At 37.3% G+C, this 19,692-nt stretch overlaps 1 protein-coding gene across 3 annotated transcripts in view; it reads left to right on the forward strand.

Annotated features, from left to right (window-relative positions):
* PLCL1 (phospholipase C like 1 (inactive)) overlaps positions 1 to 19,692 on the forward strand; it is a 330,501-nt gene that overhangs the window by 252,785 nt on the left and 58,024 nt on the right. For all 3 annotated transcript variants that reach the window (XM_015077978.3, XM_053215513.1, XM_053215512.1), the window contains 2 exons: positions 586 to 3,060; positions 5,388 to 5,591. In XM_015077978.3, the coding sequence (XP_014933464.2) occupies positions 586 to 3,060; positions 5,388 to 5,591 (2,679 nt within the window). The remainder of the gene's footprint in view (positions 1 to 585; positions 3,061 to 5,387; positions 5,592 to 19,692) is intronic.

The raw sequence follows: 19,692 nt of genomic DNA on the forward strand, positions 1-19,692 counted from the left end.
CCTCTTTGGGATTCTCTCTTTCCCTCTCTCTCTCTGTCTGCCCCTCTCCTGCTTGCAGTCACTCGCTCTCTCTCTGCCTCTCAAAAATAAAAAAAAAAACACTTAAAAAAGGCATATTGTCAGTCCTTTTTGATATAAAGCATATTAAGGTGAAAATCTTTTATTTGAACTAGTTTTAAGTTTAAAACTTAAATTGTTGCAAAGTATAAATGAAGAAAACTTTTTAAAGAAATCCAGCATTATTTCTTTCACATATCTATAGGGACTTGAGCTAGTCCCTACATGTAGTGGTTCTTAGGGAATCTGCTTTAATGAACAAATGAGTGATTTGTAGTTAACTTAATAGTTGCTGTTATTTCAAAGAACACCAGGCATTTGAAAAATAAGTTTTTCTTTCTAAAGCTAATAATATCAATTTTCTTGGCAATTTGTCTTTTTCTGGAATTGTGAAAATGTGAATTTAGGCCAGCCTCTGTCCAAATAATCATAATATCTGAATGGAGTCTGAGGAGTTCATAGACTGTTATTGAATTTTGTCTATTTTCTAAGGGAAAATTGATTCCTTATTTTCAACTTATTTTACAGGATCCTTCTAACCAAAAATGCGGCGGAAGAAAGAAAACCGTGTCTTTCAGCAGCATGCCGTCAGAAAAGAAAATCAGCAGTGCGAGCGACTGCATCAGCTTCATGCAAGCTGGCTGCGAACTGAAGAAGGTCCGGCCAAATTCTCGTATTTACAACCGTTTTTTCACTCTGGACACAGACCTCCAAGCTCTTCGCTGGGAACCTTCCAAGAAAGACCTAGAGAAAGCTAAGCTAGACATTTCTGCCATAAAAGAAATCAGACTGGGGAAGAACACAGAAACATTTAGAAACAATGGCCTTGCTGACCAGATTTGTGAGGACTGTGCCTTTTCCATACTCCACGGGGAAAACTACGAGTCTCTGGACCTCGTTGCCAATTCGGCGGATGTAGCGAACATCTGGGTTTCAGGTTTGCGGTACCTGGTTTCTCGAAGTAAGCAGCCCCTTGACTTTATAGAGGGCAACCGGAACACGCCGAGGTTCATGTGGTTGAAAACAGTGTTCGAAGCAGCAGATGTTGACGGCAATGGGATTATGCTGGAAGACACCTCTGTAGAGTTGATAAAACAACTCAACCCTACCCTGAAGGAATCCAAGATCAGGCTAAAGTTTAAAGAAATCCAGAAGAGCAAAGAAAAACTAACCACACGAGTGACAGAAGAGGAATTTTGTGAGGCTTTTTGTGAACTTTGCACCAGGCCGGAAGTGTATTTCTTACTGGTACAGATATCTAAAAATAAAGAATATTTGGATGCTAATGATCTCATGCTCTTTTTAGAAGCTGAACAAGGAGTTGCCCATATTACCGAGGATATGTGCTTAGACATTATTCGAAGATATGAACTTTCTGAAGATGGCCGTCAGAAAGGGTTTCTTGCAATTGATGGCTTTACCCAGTATCTGTTGTCACCAGAATGTGACATTTTTGATCCTGAGCAAAAAAAGGTTGCTCAAGATATGACCCAGCCATTATCTCACTACTACATCAATGCTTCTCACAACACCTATCTCATAGAAGACCAGTTTAGGGGGCCTGCTGATATTAATGGGTATGTTAGAGCTTTGAAAATGGGCTGTCGAAGCATTGAACTCGATGTAAGTGATGGTTCGGACAATGAACCCATCCTTTGTAATCGAAATAATGTGACAACACACCTTTCCTTTCGAAGTGTCATAGAGGTGATAAACAAATTTGCCTTCGTTGCTTCTGAATACCCACTCATTCTTTGCTTGGGAAATCACTGCTCCCTACCCCAGCAGAAGGTAATGGTTCAACAAATGAAAAAGGTCTTTGGCAATAAGCTCTATACTGAGGCACCTTTGCCATCAGAAACCTACCTCCCATCACCAGAAAAATTAAAAAGAATGATTATCGTCAAAGGAAAGAAATTGCCTTCTGACGCAGATGTTTTAGAAGGAGAGGTCACAGATGAAGACGAGGAAGCGGAAATGTCTCGAAGGCTGTCAGTAGATTACAATGGTGAGCAGAAGCAGATCTGGCTGTGTAGGGAGCTCTCTGATTTGGTCTCTATCTGTAAATCTGTTCAATATAGGGATTTTGAACTGTCCATGAAAAGTCAAAACTACTGGGAAATGTGTTCATTTAGTGAAACAGAGGCCAGCCGAATTGCAAATGAATACCCAGAGGATTTTGTAAATTATAATAAGAAGTTCTTATCAAGAATCTATCCAAGTGCCATGAGGATCGATTCCAGTAACTTGAATCCACAGGACTTTTGGAATTGTGGCTGTCAGATTGTGGCAATGAATTTTCAGACTCCCGGTCCAATGATGGATCTTCACACAGGCTGGTTTCTTCAAAACGGAGGATGTGGTTATGTTCTAAGGCCATCCATCATGCGAGATGAAGTTTCTTACTTCAGTGCAAACACAAAGGGCATCGTACCTGGGGTGTCTCCTCTAGCTCTTCATATCAAGATCATCAGTGGTCAGAATTTTCCAAAGCCCAAGGGAGCTTGTGCCAAAGGAGATGTCATAGATCCTTATGTTTGTATAGAGATACATGGAATTCCAGCAGACTGTTCAGAACAAAGAACTAAAACTGTACAGCAAAACAGTGATAACCCTATTTTTGATGAAACTTTTGAGTTTCAAGTAAACCTACCTGAGCTGGCCATGATCCGTTTTGTCGTTCTAGATGATGACTACATTGGGGATGAGTTTATAGGACAATATACAATACCATTTGAATGTTTGCAGCCTGGATATCGGCATGTTCCCCTGCGCTCTTTTGTGGGTGACATCATGGAGCATGTAACCCTTTTTGTCCACATAGCAATAACTAATCGAAGTGGAGGAGGAAAGCCACAGAAGCGCAGCCTGTCAGTGAGAATGGGGAAGAAAGTTCGAGAATATACCATGCTCAGGAATATTGGTCTTAAGACCATAGATGACATCTTTAAAATAGCAGTTCATCCTTTACGAGAAGCCATAGATATGAGAGAAAATATGCAGGTAGGAAAAATCCCAAACTTTCCCCCAACCTGCTCCTACTTCTTCCTACCCTTCTCTTACCAGGGAACATTGTATTTTACTTGTGATCTGATTACAGAAAAAAATTACCAGAAAGGTTGTCTAAACTCATAAACCACCAAATTAAGTGCTACCTGTAAAAGCAGATATATTTCATGTGTCTGATTATAAATGTTAAATTTATATGTTAAATTTATATGTTAAATTTGTATAAGTTAAATTTGGCCTGAACTAAACAAGCTAATATAAATGCTTTATACACCCATTAGATATCCTACCACATAACCAAATAGATATATGGCGTTGTGTATATGAAGACTATAAAATATTATATATACGTACAATACTAGTTACAAGTATATATGTAAAATATTTGCAGATATGAACATGAAAGGGAAGTTGAAGTCATATAAACAAATATAATGCCTTCAGTTTATTTTAGTTAAGTGTAGAACAGCAATAATAAATTACTCCCATTAGAAAACACAACTAAACAAACAATATTCAGCACTTGAACATGTTGAAAACTAGGTAGCCTTCTCTTAGAAATGTGGTTAAATTGAAAGTTGAAAGAACATGGATTCTGGCTTAAACTCCATCCCCTTATGATCTTGAGCGAAGTTTTTCAGATCCCTGATCATCAGTTTTGTCCAAATAAGGTAATGAAAATAGTAATACATCCCAGAATTATTATTAGAATTAAATGACAGTATATGTAAATTTCCTGGTGCTGACATGTGGGAATTCAATGTTAGTTTCTTTCCCTTTATTAATGTTGTAATCAGAGATGGTTGCCAATTTCTTTCTTCAGTACCATTGAATGTACTTATTCTAGGCTCATATTACTTAGAAACCATCAAACAACAAATACTGAGTTCCTGCAATACTCAAGGAGGTGTTGGTTAGCAGAAGTAGCAGCCTGAGAGCAGAACAAAAGAGGAATATTTTTCAGTGCACCTAATTTGCTCCTTTAGCTAACATTCTAATAGTAATTCTCACCCAGAAAATCCCTACTTTCAAGACAGAAAACAAGCTAGAAGAAGTTAGGTGATTTCCCAAATAGGAAAAGGAAATAGGAAGTAAATAGGAATGTTGGGCTTTAAATCCAGAATTGCTGACTACCAAAAATCATTCATGGTTTTTAGTCAGGTGATGCTGAACCTCAAATCCATCATTTGGTGAAGACTTTGTTTTTACATTATTTCACAGAGAAATTCAACATAGACTTAAAATCAGTTTAAATAGCTAAAATGGTAGAAAATAGTATGACACATAAATTACATATAAACACTTAGATGGTGAGCATTTATTTGAAGTGGTTGCCTTAGCCACTGTTTTAAAAATAGGCTCCAAATATTAGCATCTTCTACATGACTTTTTCTGACATAATTCAAAGCTACTATAAATCCCTGTTTCAGATTAGTTATGTCATTTCTACATCTTATTTTGTATGTTACAAGTAGATTTTATTTATTTCTATGCAATTCTTAAAAATATATCCTTTCCACATATTATGTGTTTAAAATACATGTTAAGCAGAGTTGGTTATAAATAAAGTTTTTTCAGATAGCATTGATAATTTATATCATCCCAACACATAGTCTTTTGGGTTAAGAATTGTTTGGAGCCTAATCAGTAGAAAAATGAAATACTATCATTGTCACTAAATTCGTTCGACATAGAATAGATTAGGTACTGCTCCCTATTAATAAAACACAAAATAGGCATAATTCCTATTTCAAATGAATTTTAAAAGCCTGTAACATGGACAAATGTAGCTATACATGAAATTTGTTTCAGTATGTGCACCTGTCAGGTGCATTTCTGATGCGACGACAAAGAAATACCTTTGATGGTTAGTCGAATGGAGGATGGTGAGTAATTGCAGCCTGCTACCTTGAGGGGAAAAGCTCACAGAAGATGCACTCCAATGTACAATCATGGACTTATTTTTATGATCATCATGATACAAATCAAGTGAGATATTCACAACCAGCCAATGCTGATTTGTGTGACTATTCCAGTGCTCTGCTTTGAAAAGCACTGTGTAGCCTTGGTTCACAGTCTGCTTTACTTTATGGCATAATGTGACAGTTGCTAAAAATGAGAAAGATGAGTTGTAATCATGGATTAGCTCTGTGTGTCATCTCTGCACATTACATTTTTGGTTGATTATAATCCAGTTTCCTCCAAACATGTATGCATTAAAGGGTATACTTTTAATGAAAATACTTTAGTGTAAACCTAGAAGTGCTGGGGGTGATGTGTCATGTGGTCAGAAGTATAATTCCATGTTTTCTTCCCCACAGAATGCCATAGTGTCTATTAAGGAGTTGTGTGGACTTCCTCCGATTGCCAGTCTGAAGCAGTGTCTGTTGACCTTGTCCTCTCGGCTCATCACCAGTGACAATACTCCCTCAGTCTCTCTTGTGATGAAAGACAACTTTCCTTATCTGGAGCCTCTGGGGGCAATTCCAGATGTGCAGAAAAAAATGTTGGCTGCCTATGATCTGGTAGGAAATTGTGACTCTATATTTCTTACCTGAATGTGTGTGTGTGTGGGGGGGAATCATCTGGCAGGGGCTCCTTTGTGTAACTCTGATGAGTAAATAACATTGCAGGTGGCAGACACAGCACACCCACTCAGCTTCCCCTAGGTCCCAGTGAAGACCTCTGAGGCAGTGCTTTGAACCCAGAGCCCCACAGATTACAAATAGAAATTCTCTGCTTTAGCAAGGAATGAATTATTGATAAAGTCTTCAAAGCACAATTTTGACCATCTAAATGATGTTAGCCTGCAACATAACCATTTAATTGTATACCTGTAGGAAATGAATTTATGCTTCTCACTGCTGTATGATGTTTGAGACAAAATATGTCTCTGGAATTTATATTTCTAAGATGATACTATTAAATGATTTTTTTCTGACTATATAATGGAATTTATGTAGCAATTAAATGTAAGGATAGTTATATTTTTGCATCTCCTAATTCCATAAAAAACTAAGGAGCAAATGAAAAATTGGAAAAATTTGTAACTTATATACCAGATAAAGTGTAAACTATCCTTAAAAATCAGTGAGAAAAAAATGGGGAAAAAAATCTTATGTCAATTAGGTTTAATTTCAGCTTGATAAAACAAACAGTGCAATACAATCATGGCTTAAAAATACAAAGTTTTAGGGGTGCCTGGGTGCCTCAGTTGGCTAAACATTAGACTCTTGATTTTTTGCTCGTCATCTCACAGCTCATGAGTTTGAGCCCTGCATCAGGCTCTGTGCTGACAGTGTGGAGCCTCCTTGGGATTCTCTGTCTTTCTCTCTCTACCTCCTACCCCTCCCTCAAAAATAAATAAATAAACATTAAAAAACATACAGTTGTACTCCTTCAAATAAAAATCTGGACCCAGCCTTCCAGGATGAAACTTCTATAAAGTTCTTAGGAACTTAGGCTCCCTCTACCTTTCTGCTCTACCATCCCTGCAGTGTGACCATTATTCTTCTGGTCCAAAATGGCTGCTAAAGCTCCAGCCATAAAATCTGCATTCCAGTCATCAGAAATGATGAAGAGGAAAAGAAAGTATATCTTCTGCCTTTAAGGACATTTCTCTGAAATAGCATAGATCATTTCTGCTTATATTTCATGAGCCTAGAGTTAAAACAGACACACTTAGCTGAAGAGGAGAATGGGAAGTATCTATGTCAAGGGGCTATGTGCTCAACTAAAAGTTATCTCTTCTGATACTAAGAAATAGAGGGAGGAGAGTTATTAGGGAATAAAAATAGTCCCTTTTTAATGTTTATTTTGAGAGAGTGCGAGAGTGTGTGTGTGTGTGCATGTGCATATGCACACGTGCACGCACACACACACGAGCAAGTGAGGGAGGGGCAGAGGCAGAGAGAGAGAGACAGAAAGAGAGAGAGGGAGAGAGAGAATTCCAAACAGGCTCTAACTGTCAGCACAGATCCCGACGCAGGTATCCCCACAAACCATGAGATCATGACCTGAGCCGAAATCAAGAGTCCACGTGACCGAGCCACCCAGGTGTCCCACAAATATTCTTTACTTCAGAGATGAACAGGCAGTTCATGTATCTCTTCCTCCTAAAAAAAAAGACAATGAAAACCTAAAACCATATTTAACCTTAAAATGAGTTTTAGGTTAAAGATATTAAAGAAATGTAGTGAGATATTCCCTCTCATGGGCACTAAAAAATATCATACCTCTGATAGAGAATTTAAGATAATGGATACTCTCATCCATCTACCTCTACTGGGAAAACAAATTGATATAATCTTTTGGGAGAAAAATTTAGCAATAGTATTGAAAATGTTTACCTCATTTGATTTATGTATTTCTTTCCTGGGATTTATTCTAAAGCAATAATGATATGCATAAACATTTATGTTTAATAATGTCAACATAGAACTATAGTTAAATAAAATATAGTAAACCAAGATGTATGCTCTTGAACCCACTAAAATCATGCATTAGAAGAATATTTAAAGGTATGGAAAACTTCTCATAACATATTTTGTGAAAAAGCCTGGTTATAAAAATATACACTATAGGATTTATATTGTATTTACATGTATACATATCTACAATGTTAGCAAAATATTCATGGTAAGTATTTTTAAATAAAGAGAGTGAACTTTATTTTCTTATTTATGCTTTTCTAATTTTTATTCTCTATTTGCCAAACTCTTTACAAGGAACCCAACTAATTTTCATAATTGAAAAATATTTTATCATTAAAAAACGACTAGAGGAAAAACATTTGGGATACACATCCTATAATTGAAAAAGAAAAAACCCCATAGAATGCATTCTTCTTCTGAATTATCATACCTCTTATAAACTGTATTCCATGACTGCTGGGGGAAAAGTTCACCTATTACCTATATCTCATTTTTCATGAAATCAGTTTTTTCATCATAAAAGCAGGGACTGAAAGCTATTCAGTGAATAGGTATAATTGCCATTTAAGAGGTGAAATTAGGGTACTAGTTGCCATAGAGACAGACAGTGGAAATCACTTATTCCTCCAATTCTCTGTGAAACTAAGAAAGAAAAATCATTCCCTGGGAGGGGAGTCTATTCCCCTGGAGCTGGGCTTGGAAAAGGCAGCTTACAAAAGCACCTGGACTGTGGTTGGCCAGTTTCCATTTCACATCTCCAAGTGTCCGATGCTGTTTTGTTTCCTCAGTTTTATCTGTGGGAGCTAAATCTGAACATCAACCTTTTCTCATTTGTATTTTTAAAATGCAAGTTGTAATTACAGGCTTAGCATGATTTTTCAAAGCTTAAAGTAAAAGTTGGAGTAGAAAACAGAAATACTTACAATGATATATTCATTTATAGTTCCCCATGGAAATGATTTATGGAAATAATTTTGAGTGTAAATATCCCTATGCCAAATGGCAAACTCAGAAGACCTTGCAAGTAATTGAAAACTCTTTTGACAGCTCTGCTGGGTTATTTCTTTTAGGGAGGAAGTGGGTAGAAACAGATATAAATAATGATGATATTAGCCTCGAACGTGAAAACACCATTTTTACTTTCTAGGATTTGCATTGTATTGGTTGGCACCTTCAAGCTCTTGATATATTTGTGTTAATATTTATTTTAAAGAAGTCTTCTAAGATACTCTGCAGATCTAGAATGATCATTTAAAACACATAAATCTGATCATGTCACTTTCCTGCCTAAAATCCTACATTGGCTTCCCATTAATATAAAATTGAAACTCCTTACTGTGCTCTATAGGGTCATTTATGATCGTGGTGTATAAGGTCATTTATGATCAGGCCTTGCATACCTATCTCACTCCCTTCTCCCAGCCTCCTCTGCCTCTCCCAGCTCACCCCCACAGTCTTTCTTCTGTTCACTCCCCCCAGCCACATGGGGTTTCTTTCTTTCTTCAATCAGGTCAAGTTTGTTTCCATCTCTGGGTTATTTTATTTGTGGTTCCCTCTGCCTGGAATCTTCTCTTGCATGAATAGTTGCTTCTTATCTCTTAATTTTTAGTTCAAATGTCATATCCTCAGAGAAGTCTTCCCTGGTAACTGTCCCCACTTGTTGCTCTGTCACATAACCTTATATATTTCCATCATCCTACTTAGCAGTAATGAAAAATATTTTGCTTGACTTTTTGTTGAATTTCTGCCCTCCTTTCCCCTTCAATTTGAATGTATACTCCATGAGGGCCCAGACCCTGTGTGTTGCTTCCTACAGTTACCTCCCTCATCTAAAACAGTGCTGGCATGGACTATATTGCCAATTAATGTTAGCCGAATAAAAAACAAATAGAAGCATTTATTGTTGGCAGAAATAGTATAGTTCTGATGCCATAATTGATGGGTTTTATGGTAAATCTTTAAATCTCCTTTGTTTTACCTCTATGACACCACTGTAACCAAACTGTTCCCTGTCTTATACTTGTAGTTAAAAAACCCCTACAGACAAAGACAAAACTATGGAGACTGTAAAAAGATCAAGGGGCTGGAGATGGGCCACAGGGTGGGGTGAGGGAGGGAGGGATGAATAGGTAGAGCACAGAGGATTTTTAGGACACTGAAACTATTCTTTTTTTTTTTTTAAGTTTATTTATTGTGAGAAAGAGTGAGAGAGCACGTGCAGGGGAGGGGCAGAGAGAGGGAGAATCCCAAGCAGGCTCTGCATTGCCAGTGCAGAGCTCAATGCGGGGCTCCAATTCATGAACTGTGAGATCATGACCTGAACTGAAACCAACGGAGCCACCCAGGCACCCCCACTGAAACTATTCTATGTGATACTTTAATAGTGGATATATATCATTATACATTTGTCAAAATTAATACAGTGTATAACAGAGTTAACTCTAATGTAAAGTATGGGCTTTAATAATACTGTATCAATATTGGCTCATCAACTATAATAAATGTACCACATTAAAGAAAGATGTTAACAGTAGGAAAATGAGGATGGGCTCAGGGCGTTTATAGGAATTCTATGTACTTTCAGCTCAGTTTTTATGTAAACCTAAAACTTTTTGTAAAAATAAAGTCTAAAAAAATCCTTTACAGACTATTAATAAAAAAAAAAGTTGGATGACTAAGGCTGAAGATAAATCCTGGGTGGTGGTGGTGGTGGTGGGGGGGGCACGTATTCCAAAATGAACAGCTTGTATGTTCAACTTAGACTCAAATCACTTAAATATTTGGATTTCTCAAAAATGGTAATGAATTATATAGACGCTATCCAAGAGGAAAAGTTGTAACTACTAAAAAAAACATAGAATACATTTACAATAAAAAAAGACCTGAAGTCATTTCTGAACAGATACAAATTTGGCTTATTTCAGTATCAAAAGAAACAAATCAGGCAACAAGTAACCTCCATTTACTGAAAGCCAACCTGAGTGTATCAAACTATCCTATTTATCAACGGGAAATAAAATGAAAATATTTTAGAAAACATTAACCCTGAGTTCCTCTGCATAGATTTCCCCCCCCCTAAATTTAGCTTTTCCCTAATGACCTGAGATGGCTCTATTCCTTATCAAACACCGGCTAATTTAATATTTGGAAATATTTCTTCTTGAGGGTCTTAAAGATTCAGTCTTAAAAGTCATTTTAGTATTAACATTGCAATTATAATTCTATTGTAGTATCTGTGTTGATATCAAGAAATCAAATATATATCTACTATATATCCATAGTAGAGTAGGCTTATTTACATGGTGTAATTTCAGAAGACACCTTCCCTCCCATTCTGTATCTTATTTAAAATATAGGTTTTCTATCTGGTACTTGAAATTCCAAAATTATAATCAATTCCTTTGGGTTAAGACTTTTTATTCTCTTTTAAAATGCCAAAAAAAAGGGGGCACCTGGGTGGCTCAGTCGGTTGAGTGTCCGACTTTGGTTCAGGTCATGCTCTTGTGGTTCACAAGTCTGAGCCCGCGTCGGGCTCTGTGCTGACAGCTCAGAGCCTGGAACCTGCTTTGGATTCTGTGTCTCCCTCTCTCTCTGCCCCTCCCCCGCTAGCACTCTGTCTCTCTCTCCCAAAAATAAATAAACATTAAAAAAATTTAAATGGCAAAAAAATAGCTATGAATAATAATACAGTGGGTTATCAGTAATTTGTGGCTTTGAGTGAACGTAACAGATCCTGTCCTGCAACAAATTTTTACCTGGGAAAAGGAAGAGATCTTAATGACAGAGTGTTCCTCAAGTCTGGGTTAGCTGAGGGTGAGTTTGCTCAAAGAATTACAATTTTTCCTAAGAACAATGCTGTTTACAATATCCCTTAATACTCTGAATAGGGATGTAGCTATAAACATCTGTCTGATATTTGGGGCAGCTGAAGCAGAGGTGATTTTCCTGATAGCAAATACATGTCCCAGCCAGAGGTGGGATGGGACAGCTTCTGAAAAGCACTAAAGCAAACTGGGAACATTATTAATCAATAACTTAGGCAAGTAGAATGGGTTCTAAAAGCTGAAGGTGGAATTGATGCCTCCTTCCTGAACTAAAGATCCACAGTGGAGGGCTATTGGTATTAGGCTTGCTACATTGCCATTTCAGTGGTCCTGTGGTCACCAGGACAGATTTTCAGAAATTGTCCCCAGGATATAATTGAAAGCCAGAGCACCACTTCTAAGTGACCTGTCCCTTTATTGCACTGTGATTTTTTAATTAATTAATTTTTTATTTTTTTTGCCCAGGTCTCTGAAAGAGTAAGCTTCACTTGCCCACTCTGGATTTTCTCTTTCTCTAAGAAAATTGGGGCTCCTGGGTGGCTCAGTTGGTTACGCATCCAACTCTTGATTTTGGCTCAGGTCATGACCTTACTGTTTGGAGACTGAGTCCTGTGTTGAGCTCTGTACTGACAGTGTGCAGCCTGCTTGGGATTCTCTTGATCCCTCTCTCTCTGCTCCTCCCCCACTCATGCTCTCTCTCTCTCTCTCTCTCTATGTGAAAATAAACAAACAAACAAACAAAATATCCACTGAAGTAGGAAATATAGAGTCGCTGTCAAGTCTTTTAAGGTTGCTAATGCAATATAATTATGTTTTACAAATAAAAATGATGTAAGGTTTTGTTGTTGTTGTTGTTGTTGTTAGGAATAGTCTAATTCTTGGGGCTGTTAAAAAATGGAATTGGTTACCTAAAGAGCTGCCCAGTGTTAGAGCCAAGCATGGAGATATTTAATTTTATAAACATTGACTGAGTTCTTCCCATGTGCAAGCCACTGGTTTGAATGCTCTGGAAGGTATAGCAAGCAGATGCTGTGTTCCAGCAGCTTACAATTAGGGCAGGTGACATGGTAAGGTCCATCCCAGGCCTATGAGTCTGTGGCTGGTGATCTTCTTATGTTCTTTTTTTTTTTTTTTAATTTTTTTTCAACGTTTTTTATTTATTTTTGGGACAGAGAGAGACAGAGCATGAACGGGGGAGGGGCAGAGAGAGAGGGAGACACAGAATCGGAAACAGGCTCCAGGCTCTGAGCCATCAGCCCAGAGCCTGACGCGGGGCTCGAACTCACGGACCGCGAGATTGTGACCTGGCTGAAGTCGGACGCTTAACCGACTGCGCCACCCAGGCGCCCCTTTTCATTTAAAAAAAAAATTTTTTTTTTCATGTTCTTTATCATTTAACATGAAGTTGCAACAGTGGGCAATTTCATTGGAAAATACTTTATAATTTCAGTAGGACACTGTCAAAATTAGTTTGTTTTAATAGATAGGACTTTTTTCTTTCTACAATAGTATTTGTATGCATGTCGATTTCATATTATTTTTGAAACCCATCTTTAGCCCCAACCTTAATGTTTTACTCTAGTCACATTGCTACATTTGAATACAGAACATTCTTGGGTGTCTAAAGAACCAACATCAAAAATTTCATAGGTCAAAAACTGGTTCATCTTCTTATTTCCTAGGTATTCATTTACCATTTCCAGACCACTGCAAAAGATACCACCTTGCCAATCATCCTCAGTTCCTCTAAATCATTTCAAATGCTTTCTCTCTATTAACTCCAATAAGGTCTTTTAATTTATAATTCAATATTAATGAGATCCATTGCTTTTTTTCCTCATGTTTTTCTCATGTGTCCATTTTCTTTTTTTCTTTTTTGAGGGAGAGAAGGAGAAAGAGAGAGAGAGAGAGAGAGAGGGAGAGAGAGAGAGAGAGAGAGAGCATCTGAAGCAGGCTCCATGCTCAGTGTAGAGGCTGATGTGGGGCTTGGGATCATGACCTGAGCCAAATGCAAGAGTCTTATGCTTAACCCACTGAGCTACCCAGGTGCCCCATGTATCTATTTTCTTATATTGACTTAGCCAGGGTTCTTACCAGACTCTCTTCTTCTCCTACCTGAATTTTTTAGTAGGTTGACTAGTCCCTCATTTAGTCTCTACCTTTCCCTAATTCAACAATTGGAATAATCATTCTCAAATTCTATTTTTGAGTTTTTACTAGACTTGCAAAATCTTCACCCACCAGTGCTGGCTGTTTTGCCAATCTCACTTCCCATTTCCTTCTGTTTGAACCCTCTCCTTCAGTTAAGCTGACGTATTTCCCACCTCCTTTTTATTTTCCATCCTTTGTATCTCCTTTCTATACCACCTGGAATGCCTTCTTAGCCTTAGTTCACTCTCCATTATTCTAAGTCCAGCCCTTTGTCCTAACTTCTCACAAAATTGACCTTATTAAGAAAAGAGTCATTTATTGAATTTATTCATAACATTCAGTACATACCAACTATAAAGAACTTTAGTAGATTTTGTACAATACAGAGACGAATAAACAGAGACAGTTATCAGCACAAATAGCTATTTGTAAAGCATGATGGGCCTTTGACTCTTTGACAACAAAAAACAACACTTACTCTTTCAATATATCATTTTGTATAAGTCATTAAGCTTTTGATTAGTCAACTCAATAAACAGGTCTTAGACACGTTACTGTGCAAGTTGCTGAGGGGGAGAAATGGTATGAATCAAAATTTCTATCCTTGAGGAATAAAAAATCCTGATGAGAAGGCAGGACTTAATGCCTTACAAGGGCAGGAACAGTGGGCTGCCTGGGTGGCTCAGTGGGTTTAGTGTCTGACTTCAGGTCATGATTTCACGGTTTTTGAGTTCAGGCCCTGCGTCAGCTCTGTGCTGACAGCTGGGAGCCTGCTTTGGATTCTGTGTCTCCCTCTCTGCCCCTCCCCACTCACACTCTGTCTCTCTCTCTCTCAAAAGTAAATAAACATTAAAAATTTTTGAAAAGGGGGGGCATGAATAGAGACATACAACATCTACATAGTGGAGCAGATGATGTTTTATGTCCTAAAGTGGATGGAGTCTAAGGAACTTAAGTAATACGATGGACTTTTCACAGTGACTTGTAATACACCCCACTCCCATTTCCACTCCATGCTCAACAGAATTTTATTTGCAAAGAATTTTTTTTTGAAAAACGTTCTGTCTCTCTAGAATGTTTTTATTTTCACTCACCTCTCCCTTCTCTAAAGAAGCCCTAGCCTTTCTGTCCAGGGTCTACTCCAGAGCACTGGGGAGGTAATTCAAGGATCTATGACCCTTGTTACTCATGGGCAACTTATTTGTACATTCTCAGGTTATGATAGAACCTTCGTAAGGAGTAGCAGATACAAATGAGAAGTCCCTATCTGCAACTAATTTTAAAAGAAAAATGCTGTCCAACCTTTATATGATTTTTTTCTTCAGATAGCTGAATTTTTTCTTTTCTAATGTTCTGACCTGTCTACTTTTTCATGAATCATCAAGAAGTATTTGTTTAACATATTTGGGCTTTTTCAGTGTTTTAAATTAATGTGAAAACTTTTAGGTAATTAATGTTTTGAATACAATATTCAGAGGTGGAATACTTACAGGAGATTGCAACTGAAAAATAAGCCCAAAGTATTCTCTGAAGGTGACTTCTGTGCTGAATTATTTAACATTAACATAAAAGTTAAAACTTTACTATGATAAGAGCAACAGATTTTCTGACGATATAAAAGAAAGCAAAAACAATCTTGAGAACGTGGGTCAAGGGTTATTTAATCTTTTACTAAGTCAGTCGGGGGTATGATTTGGAGAGCAGTTGGTTTTGTTAGCATGATCAGGAATCTAGCAAAAAGAACTAATTGCTATCTTTGATTACTCTTGTAATGGAATCAATATGCTGCCAGGTTATCAGTTAAGCGGAACATAATGGGTTGTTAGTGTTATTACAAAGATACATTGAGGCTCAGGAAAGGAAAAAGTTGTGGTATGTCTGCAGTCTCTCAATATAGTTTTACTTATTGAAATCAATTTGAATTGAAATTAGGTAAGTCACAGATACTCTCCTATCACTCTCTCATTGTGAAATTTGTGTAGAACTTTATATTGGTTTGCTTTTCAAAAAGCTAACTGTATACTAATAGAATGCAAAAAAAAAAAAAAAAAAAAAAAAGAGCCCGCTGGTAGGTGCTCAAATAGAGCTGCTTATTTAAAAACAAGGTATCATATGCTCAGTGCATTGAAACTTCTACTTGTAGGTGTAGCAATGTCTTCTGATACATTTTTTGCATATTGGGGGAAGTGTCAACGTCTTGAAGGTTGACAGCATTTCCACTTGGTACCAGCATTCCAAGGACACCGGACCTCAGAGGTGAATCAATAAGCTGTCTACATCACAGGCTAGATCTCTGTGAAATATTGTGCACGCATCCTCAAAGTGTGCTTTGCATTTCTGAAGACTCAAGTGAAATTCTCGAGTTGGTTCACAATGGTTAGTAACCTGACAATTTTTTTTTTATGAATGAACTAAAATTTAAAATTTAATCATAGTGGAGACAAAAACAAACATTTCTAATGGTTATTCAAGATATAGCTGACAACTATATTATGGAAATAGAACATCTGGAGAAAAGAAAAGGTAAAATGATCCCCCTATGCAGACAGCAGCTCCCTGAAGTAGATCTTATCACTGTCATGGATGTGGAGACAAATGTTTGGCCTGCTCCGTGTGAGTTCTCTTGTCCTGTATCATCATGAATGAGGCTTGAAAATGTAACATAGAGTTAATCCCAGGACAGAGAATACTTTGTTCCATACATCAAATGCAGTGGACTTCCAGTAAGCTTGCAAATGTTCTGGCCTTATATGTGTATCTGTTTCACTGAAATTAACAATCTCAATAAGATTGACTTTGCTTAAAATCAACAGATGCCAATTTATTAACAATCCATTGGATTTAAAACTTTTAAAGAAATTAAAAATTGAAGGAAGTTGTGTTCATTCTAGTTGGCAAATATATATGTAAATATATATTTGATTTTAAAAGGTATCAAGTTTGATAAAATTTAAGTCTTATTTCAAGTTTTTTTCTTTTTCTTTTCTTTCTTTCTTTCTCTTTCTTTCTTTCTTTCTTTCTTTCTTTCTTTCTTTCTTAGAGTAAGAGAGCCTGAGCGGGGCAGGTGCAGAGAGAGAGGGATAGAGGGAAAAATCCCAAGCAGTCTCCAAACTGTCAGGTCAGAGCCTGACGCAGGGCTCAAACTCACGAACTGGAGCATCATGATCTGAGCCAAAATGGAGTCAGAGGCTTAACTGACTGAGGAACCCAGACGCCCCTCAGTCTTCTTAAGAGGAGAGAACAAAATAGGTCTAGAGCAGATTGGCATATTCTTAAGTGATTAACTTTCCAAATTTGATAACTCCTTCCTGAAAGAGCAGTAGATGCCACTGAGTATATTTCTCTCTAGGTTTGATAGGAAGAATATCTATGTTGGTTAATGCCTGCTGCAAATTAGACGTGGAAGGAGAAGTAGTCAGGGAAACATGTATTTTTATGATACTTTACTTGGTGAATTTTACTTTATTAACATTTATCACAAATTTGTACTTGCAGTGGAAATTCTGCACTTTAATATAACATCAGTATCACAAAGCAACTCATAAGCTTAGATCTGCTCCTCATGAACCTCGGTTCTAGTCTAAACTATTTCACTGACCAGCTGTTTGGTTTTAGGAAAGCCCATGTAGGCTCAATTTTTTCTCTTATAAAATGGTGTTGTCCATGATAGATGGTCCTGAAGGTGACTTGTAAATATAAAGTTCTGTGGTTCTAAGAATTTGAATATACTCAGGAGAAAATTGGAATCTGTGGAAGGTTTATGAGTCATGATATGACAAAAATTGATCTTTTTAGTACCATTCAGTGGTTACATTGACTCTGCAATGATCCCAGGCAATTAAATTCCCTATTTTTAAAAGTTGTTTAAAAATTTATTTTGAAAAAGAGAGAGAGAAAGAGAGGGACAGTGTGAGTGGGGGAGGGGCAGAGAGAGGGGATGAGAGAGAATCCCAGGCAGGCTCCACACTGTCAGCTCAGAGCCTGATGTGGGGCTTGAACTCATGAACTGTGGGATCACGACCTGAGCCGAAATCAAGTGTTGGATGCTTAAATGATGGAACTACCCAGGTGCCCCTAAGTTCTCTATTGAGAAGAGCTGGAAGCACAGTTTATTCACACAGGTAGGACACTTTAGCCCATCCCTGAGTAAAAGCATTGCTATCCCCCTTTGGTAAAATTTTTATTTTATTTTATTATTTATTACTTTTTTAATGTTTATTTTTGAGAGAGAAAGAGAGAGCACTAGTGGGGGAGGGGCAAAGAGAGAGGGAGACACAGAGTCTGAAGCAGGCTCCAGGCTCTGAGCTGTCAGCACAGAGCTCAACGTGGGGCTCGAACTCACGAACTGTGAGACCATGACCTGAGCTGAAGTCGGACACTCAACTAACTGAGCTGCCCCGTTGCCCCTAAAATTTTTATTTTAAATAAATGATTTTGGTCTTAACTGAAAACACACCGCTGATTAGGACACATCTAATGCTTAAAGAAATGCTAATCTCTGTCTGAATAAGTCTTCTATTCTTTTAGATTCAAAGCCATGGTAAGGAAATAAGATCCATGAGGCAATATTCATGTGACAGAACCAAAGAAAAACTCTTTGTATTACTACAACAGACAGAGGCAACTGGGAGCTGAGGCTGAGACCTCCATGTAAACCCAGGATGCTGCCAGATTCTATCAACTGAGTCAACCTATCTTTGGCTGAATAAGTACACTGACTACCCAGCAAGGAGATTCTATGAGGACATGCTTCTCACCTTCTCTCCTTAGCTTTTGCATTTTACATTTCATTTCTGTCAGGATCTGTAGAGACCTAGGAAGGAGATTAAACGCAAATCAACCATTTCCCCTTCTTTACAACTTAGATATAAAGCCAGGGGGAGAGGTTGAAGTTGTTGATTTAAATTTGGTTTGGAATTATTGGTATATTTTGGCCATCTATCTTATTTGTTTTCCCTACAACTACTAACTGAAAGTTGACTGCAGAAAATAGAATAAAATTATTTTTCTAAATACAATGGAAGCTGTTACCATAGAGAAAATGATCAAAAGCTCTTATGAGAAAAGTCCATATGAGCAATGATATTAAGTTCTGGGAATATTGATGATGAGTATTTTCAGAGTAATAGTTAGGACTTTTATTACTAAAAGATTTCAGGTTATCCAGAATATCTCATTGAGATATTCTGTGTGGAAAATTAAATCACACTTGACTATCTCACTACAAAGTGATCTGTTAGACAATGGGAAATACAAACTTCTTACACTATGGGGTGAACAAATATTTATTTGGGGGATTTTTAAGATAACTTGAATCATAGAGTTTATTGAATGTTTTGGTCCTGATTTATTTTACCTTAAATAAGTAACAATGTTTAAAAATGTATTTTCTAATACTTGAGTAGTGTATTTTCTATAGGTATAATCCTATTAAAAGGATTATTTGAAGGGGAATTCAGAACATATTGGATTATAGAAAAGTGGAGAAGCCTAGAAAAAAAGACTAGAGATAAAAAGAAATGAGTTCAAAAAGACAATTATAGGTTTGAGAAGTGATCAATAATAAATAAAATACTTTCTTGTGTGTAAATGTGTGGGTAATCGATATGTAGAAGAAAAAAAGATCACAGAGTTAAATAGGGAAAAGGTGATTCTATAAATGAATTGATGTATCTGGGGATATAAAGGTAAATGAGTAAATGATCTACTAGAATTACAATTTACTAGAGAAATGAAGTGTGAGAGATAATGTAAGTAAGCAGTTGATTGTAACTTGATATAGAAAATAAGACATTTTGTAAACAGACTAACAAAATAGAATGTTCTTGGGATTTGGAGGTGAGAGGTGGAGAGGAAGGGAAATCAGGACACCAGTGGAAGAGGGGGGCACTCAAGTGAGTTTTGAGGCTGATGGGATTTTGACCAAGGGAGGTGGCTTATTCAGAAGACTTCCCTGATAGAAAGAAATCTGAGGAAGGAGGAATAAGTGGGGTGTGTTTGGAGAAGTGTGAGCCACACTTGGACCTGGGAGAATTGAGAAGCCATAGGGGAAGAGGCTGCTGAGGCAAATAAGAAGACTCAAACTGGAGTTAGAAAATTTTACATCATCTAACAGGCAAAGGAGAAAATAACAAATCTAGGAAGTAGCTAGTGCTATGCTTTTGGACGATGATTCTGGAAGTGATATTTGGAGGGAGTGAGGTGGGAAGGACCAGAAC

The sequence above is a fragment of the Acinonyx jubatus genome, chromosome C1 (genome assembly GCF_027475565.1).
Source record: "Acinonyx jubatus isolate Ajub_Pintada_27869175 chromosome C1, VMU_Ajub_asm_v1.0, whole genome shotgun sequence".
Taxonomy (NCBI): domain Eukaryota; kingdom Metazoa; phylum Chordata; class Mammalia; order Carnivora; family Felidae; genus Acinonyx; species Acinonyx jubatus.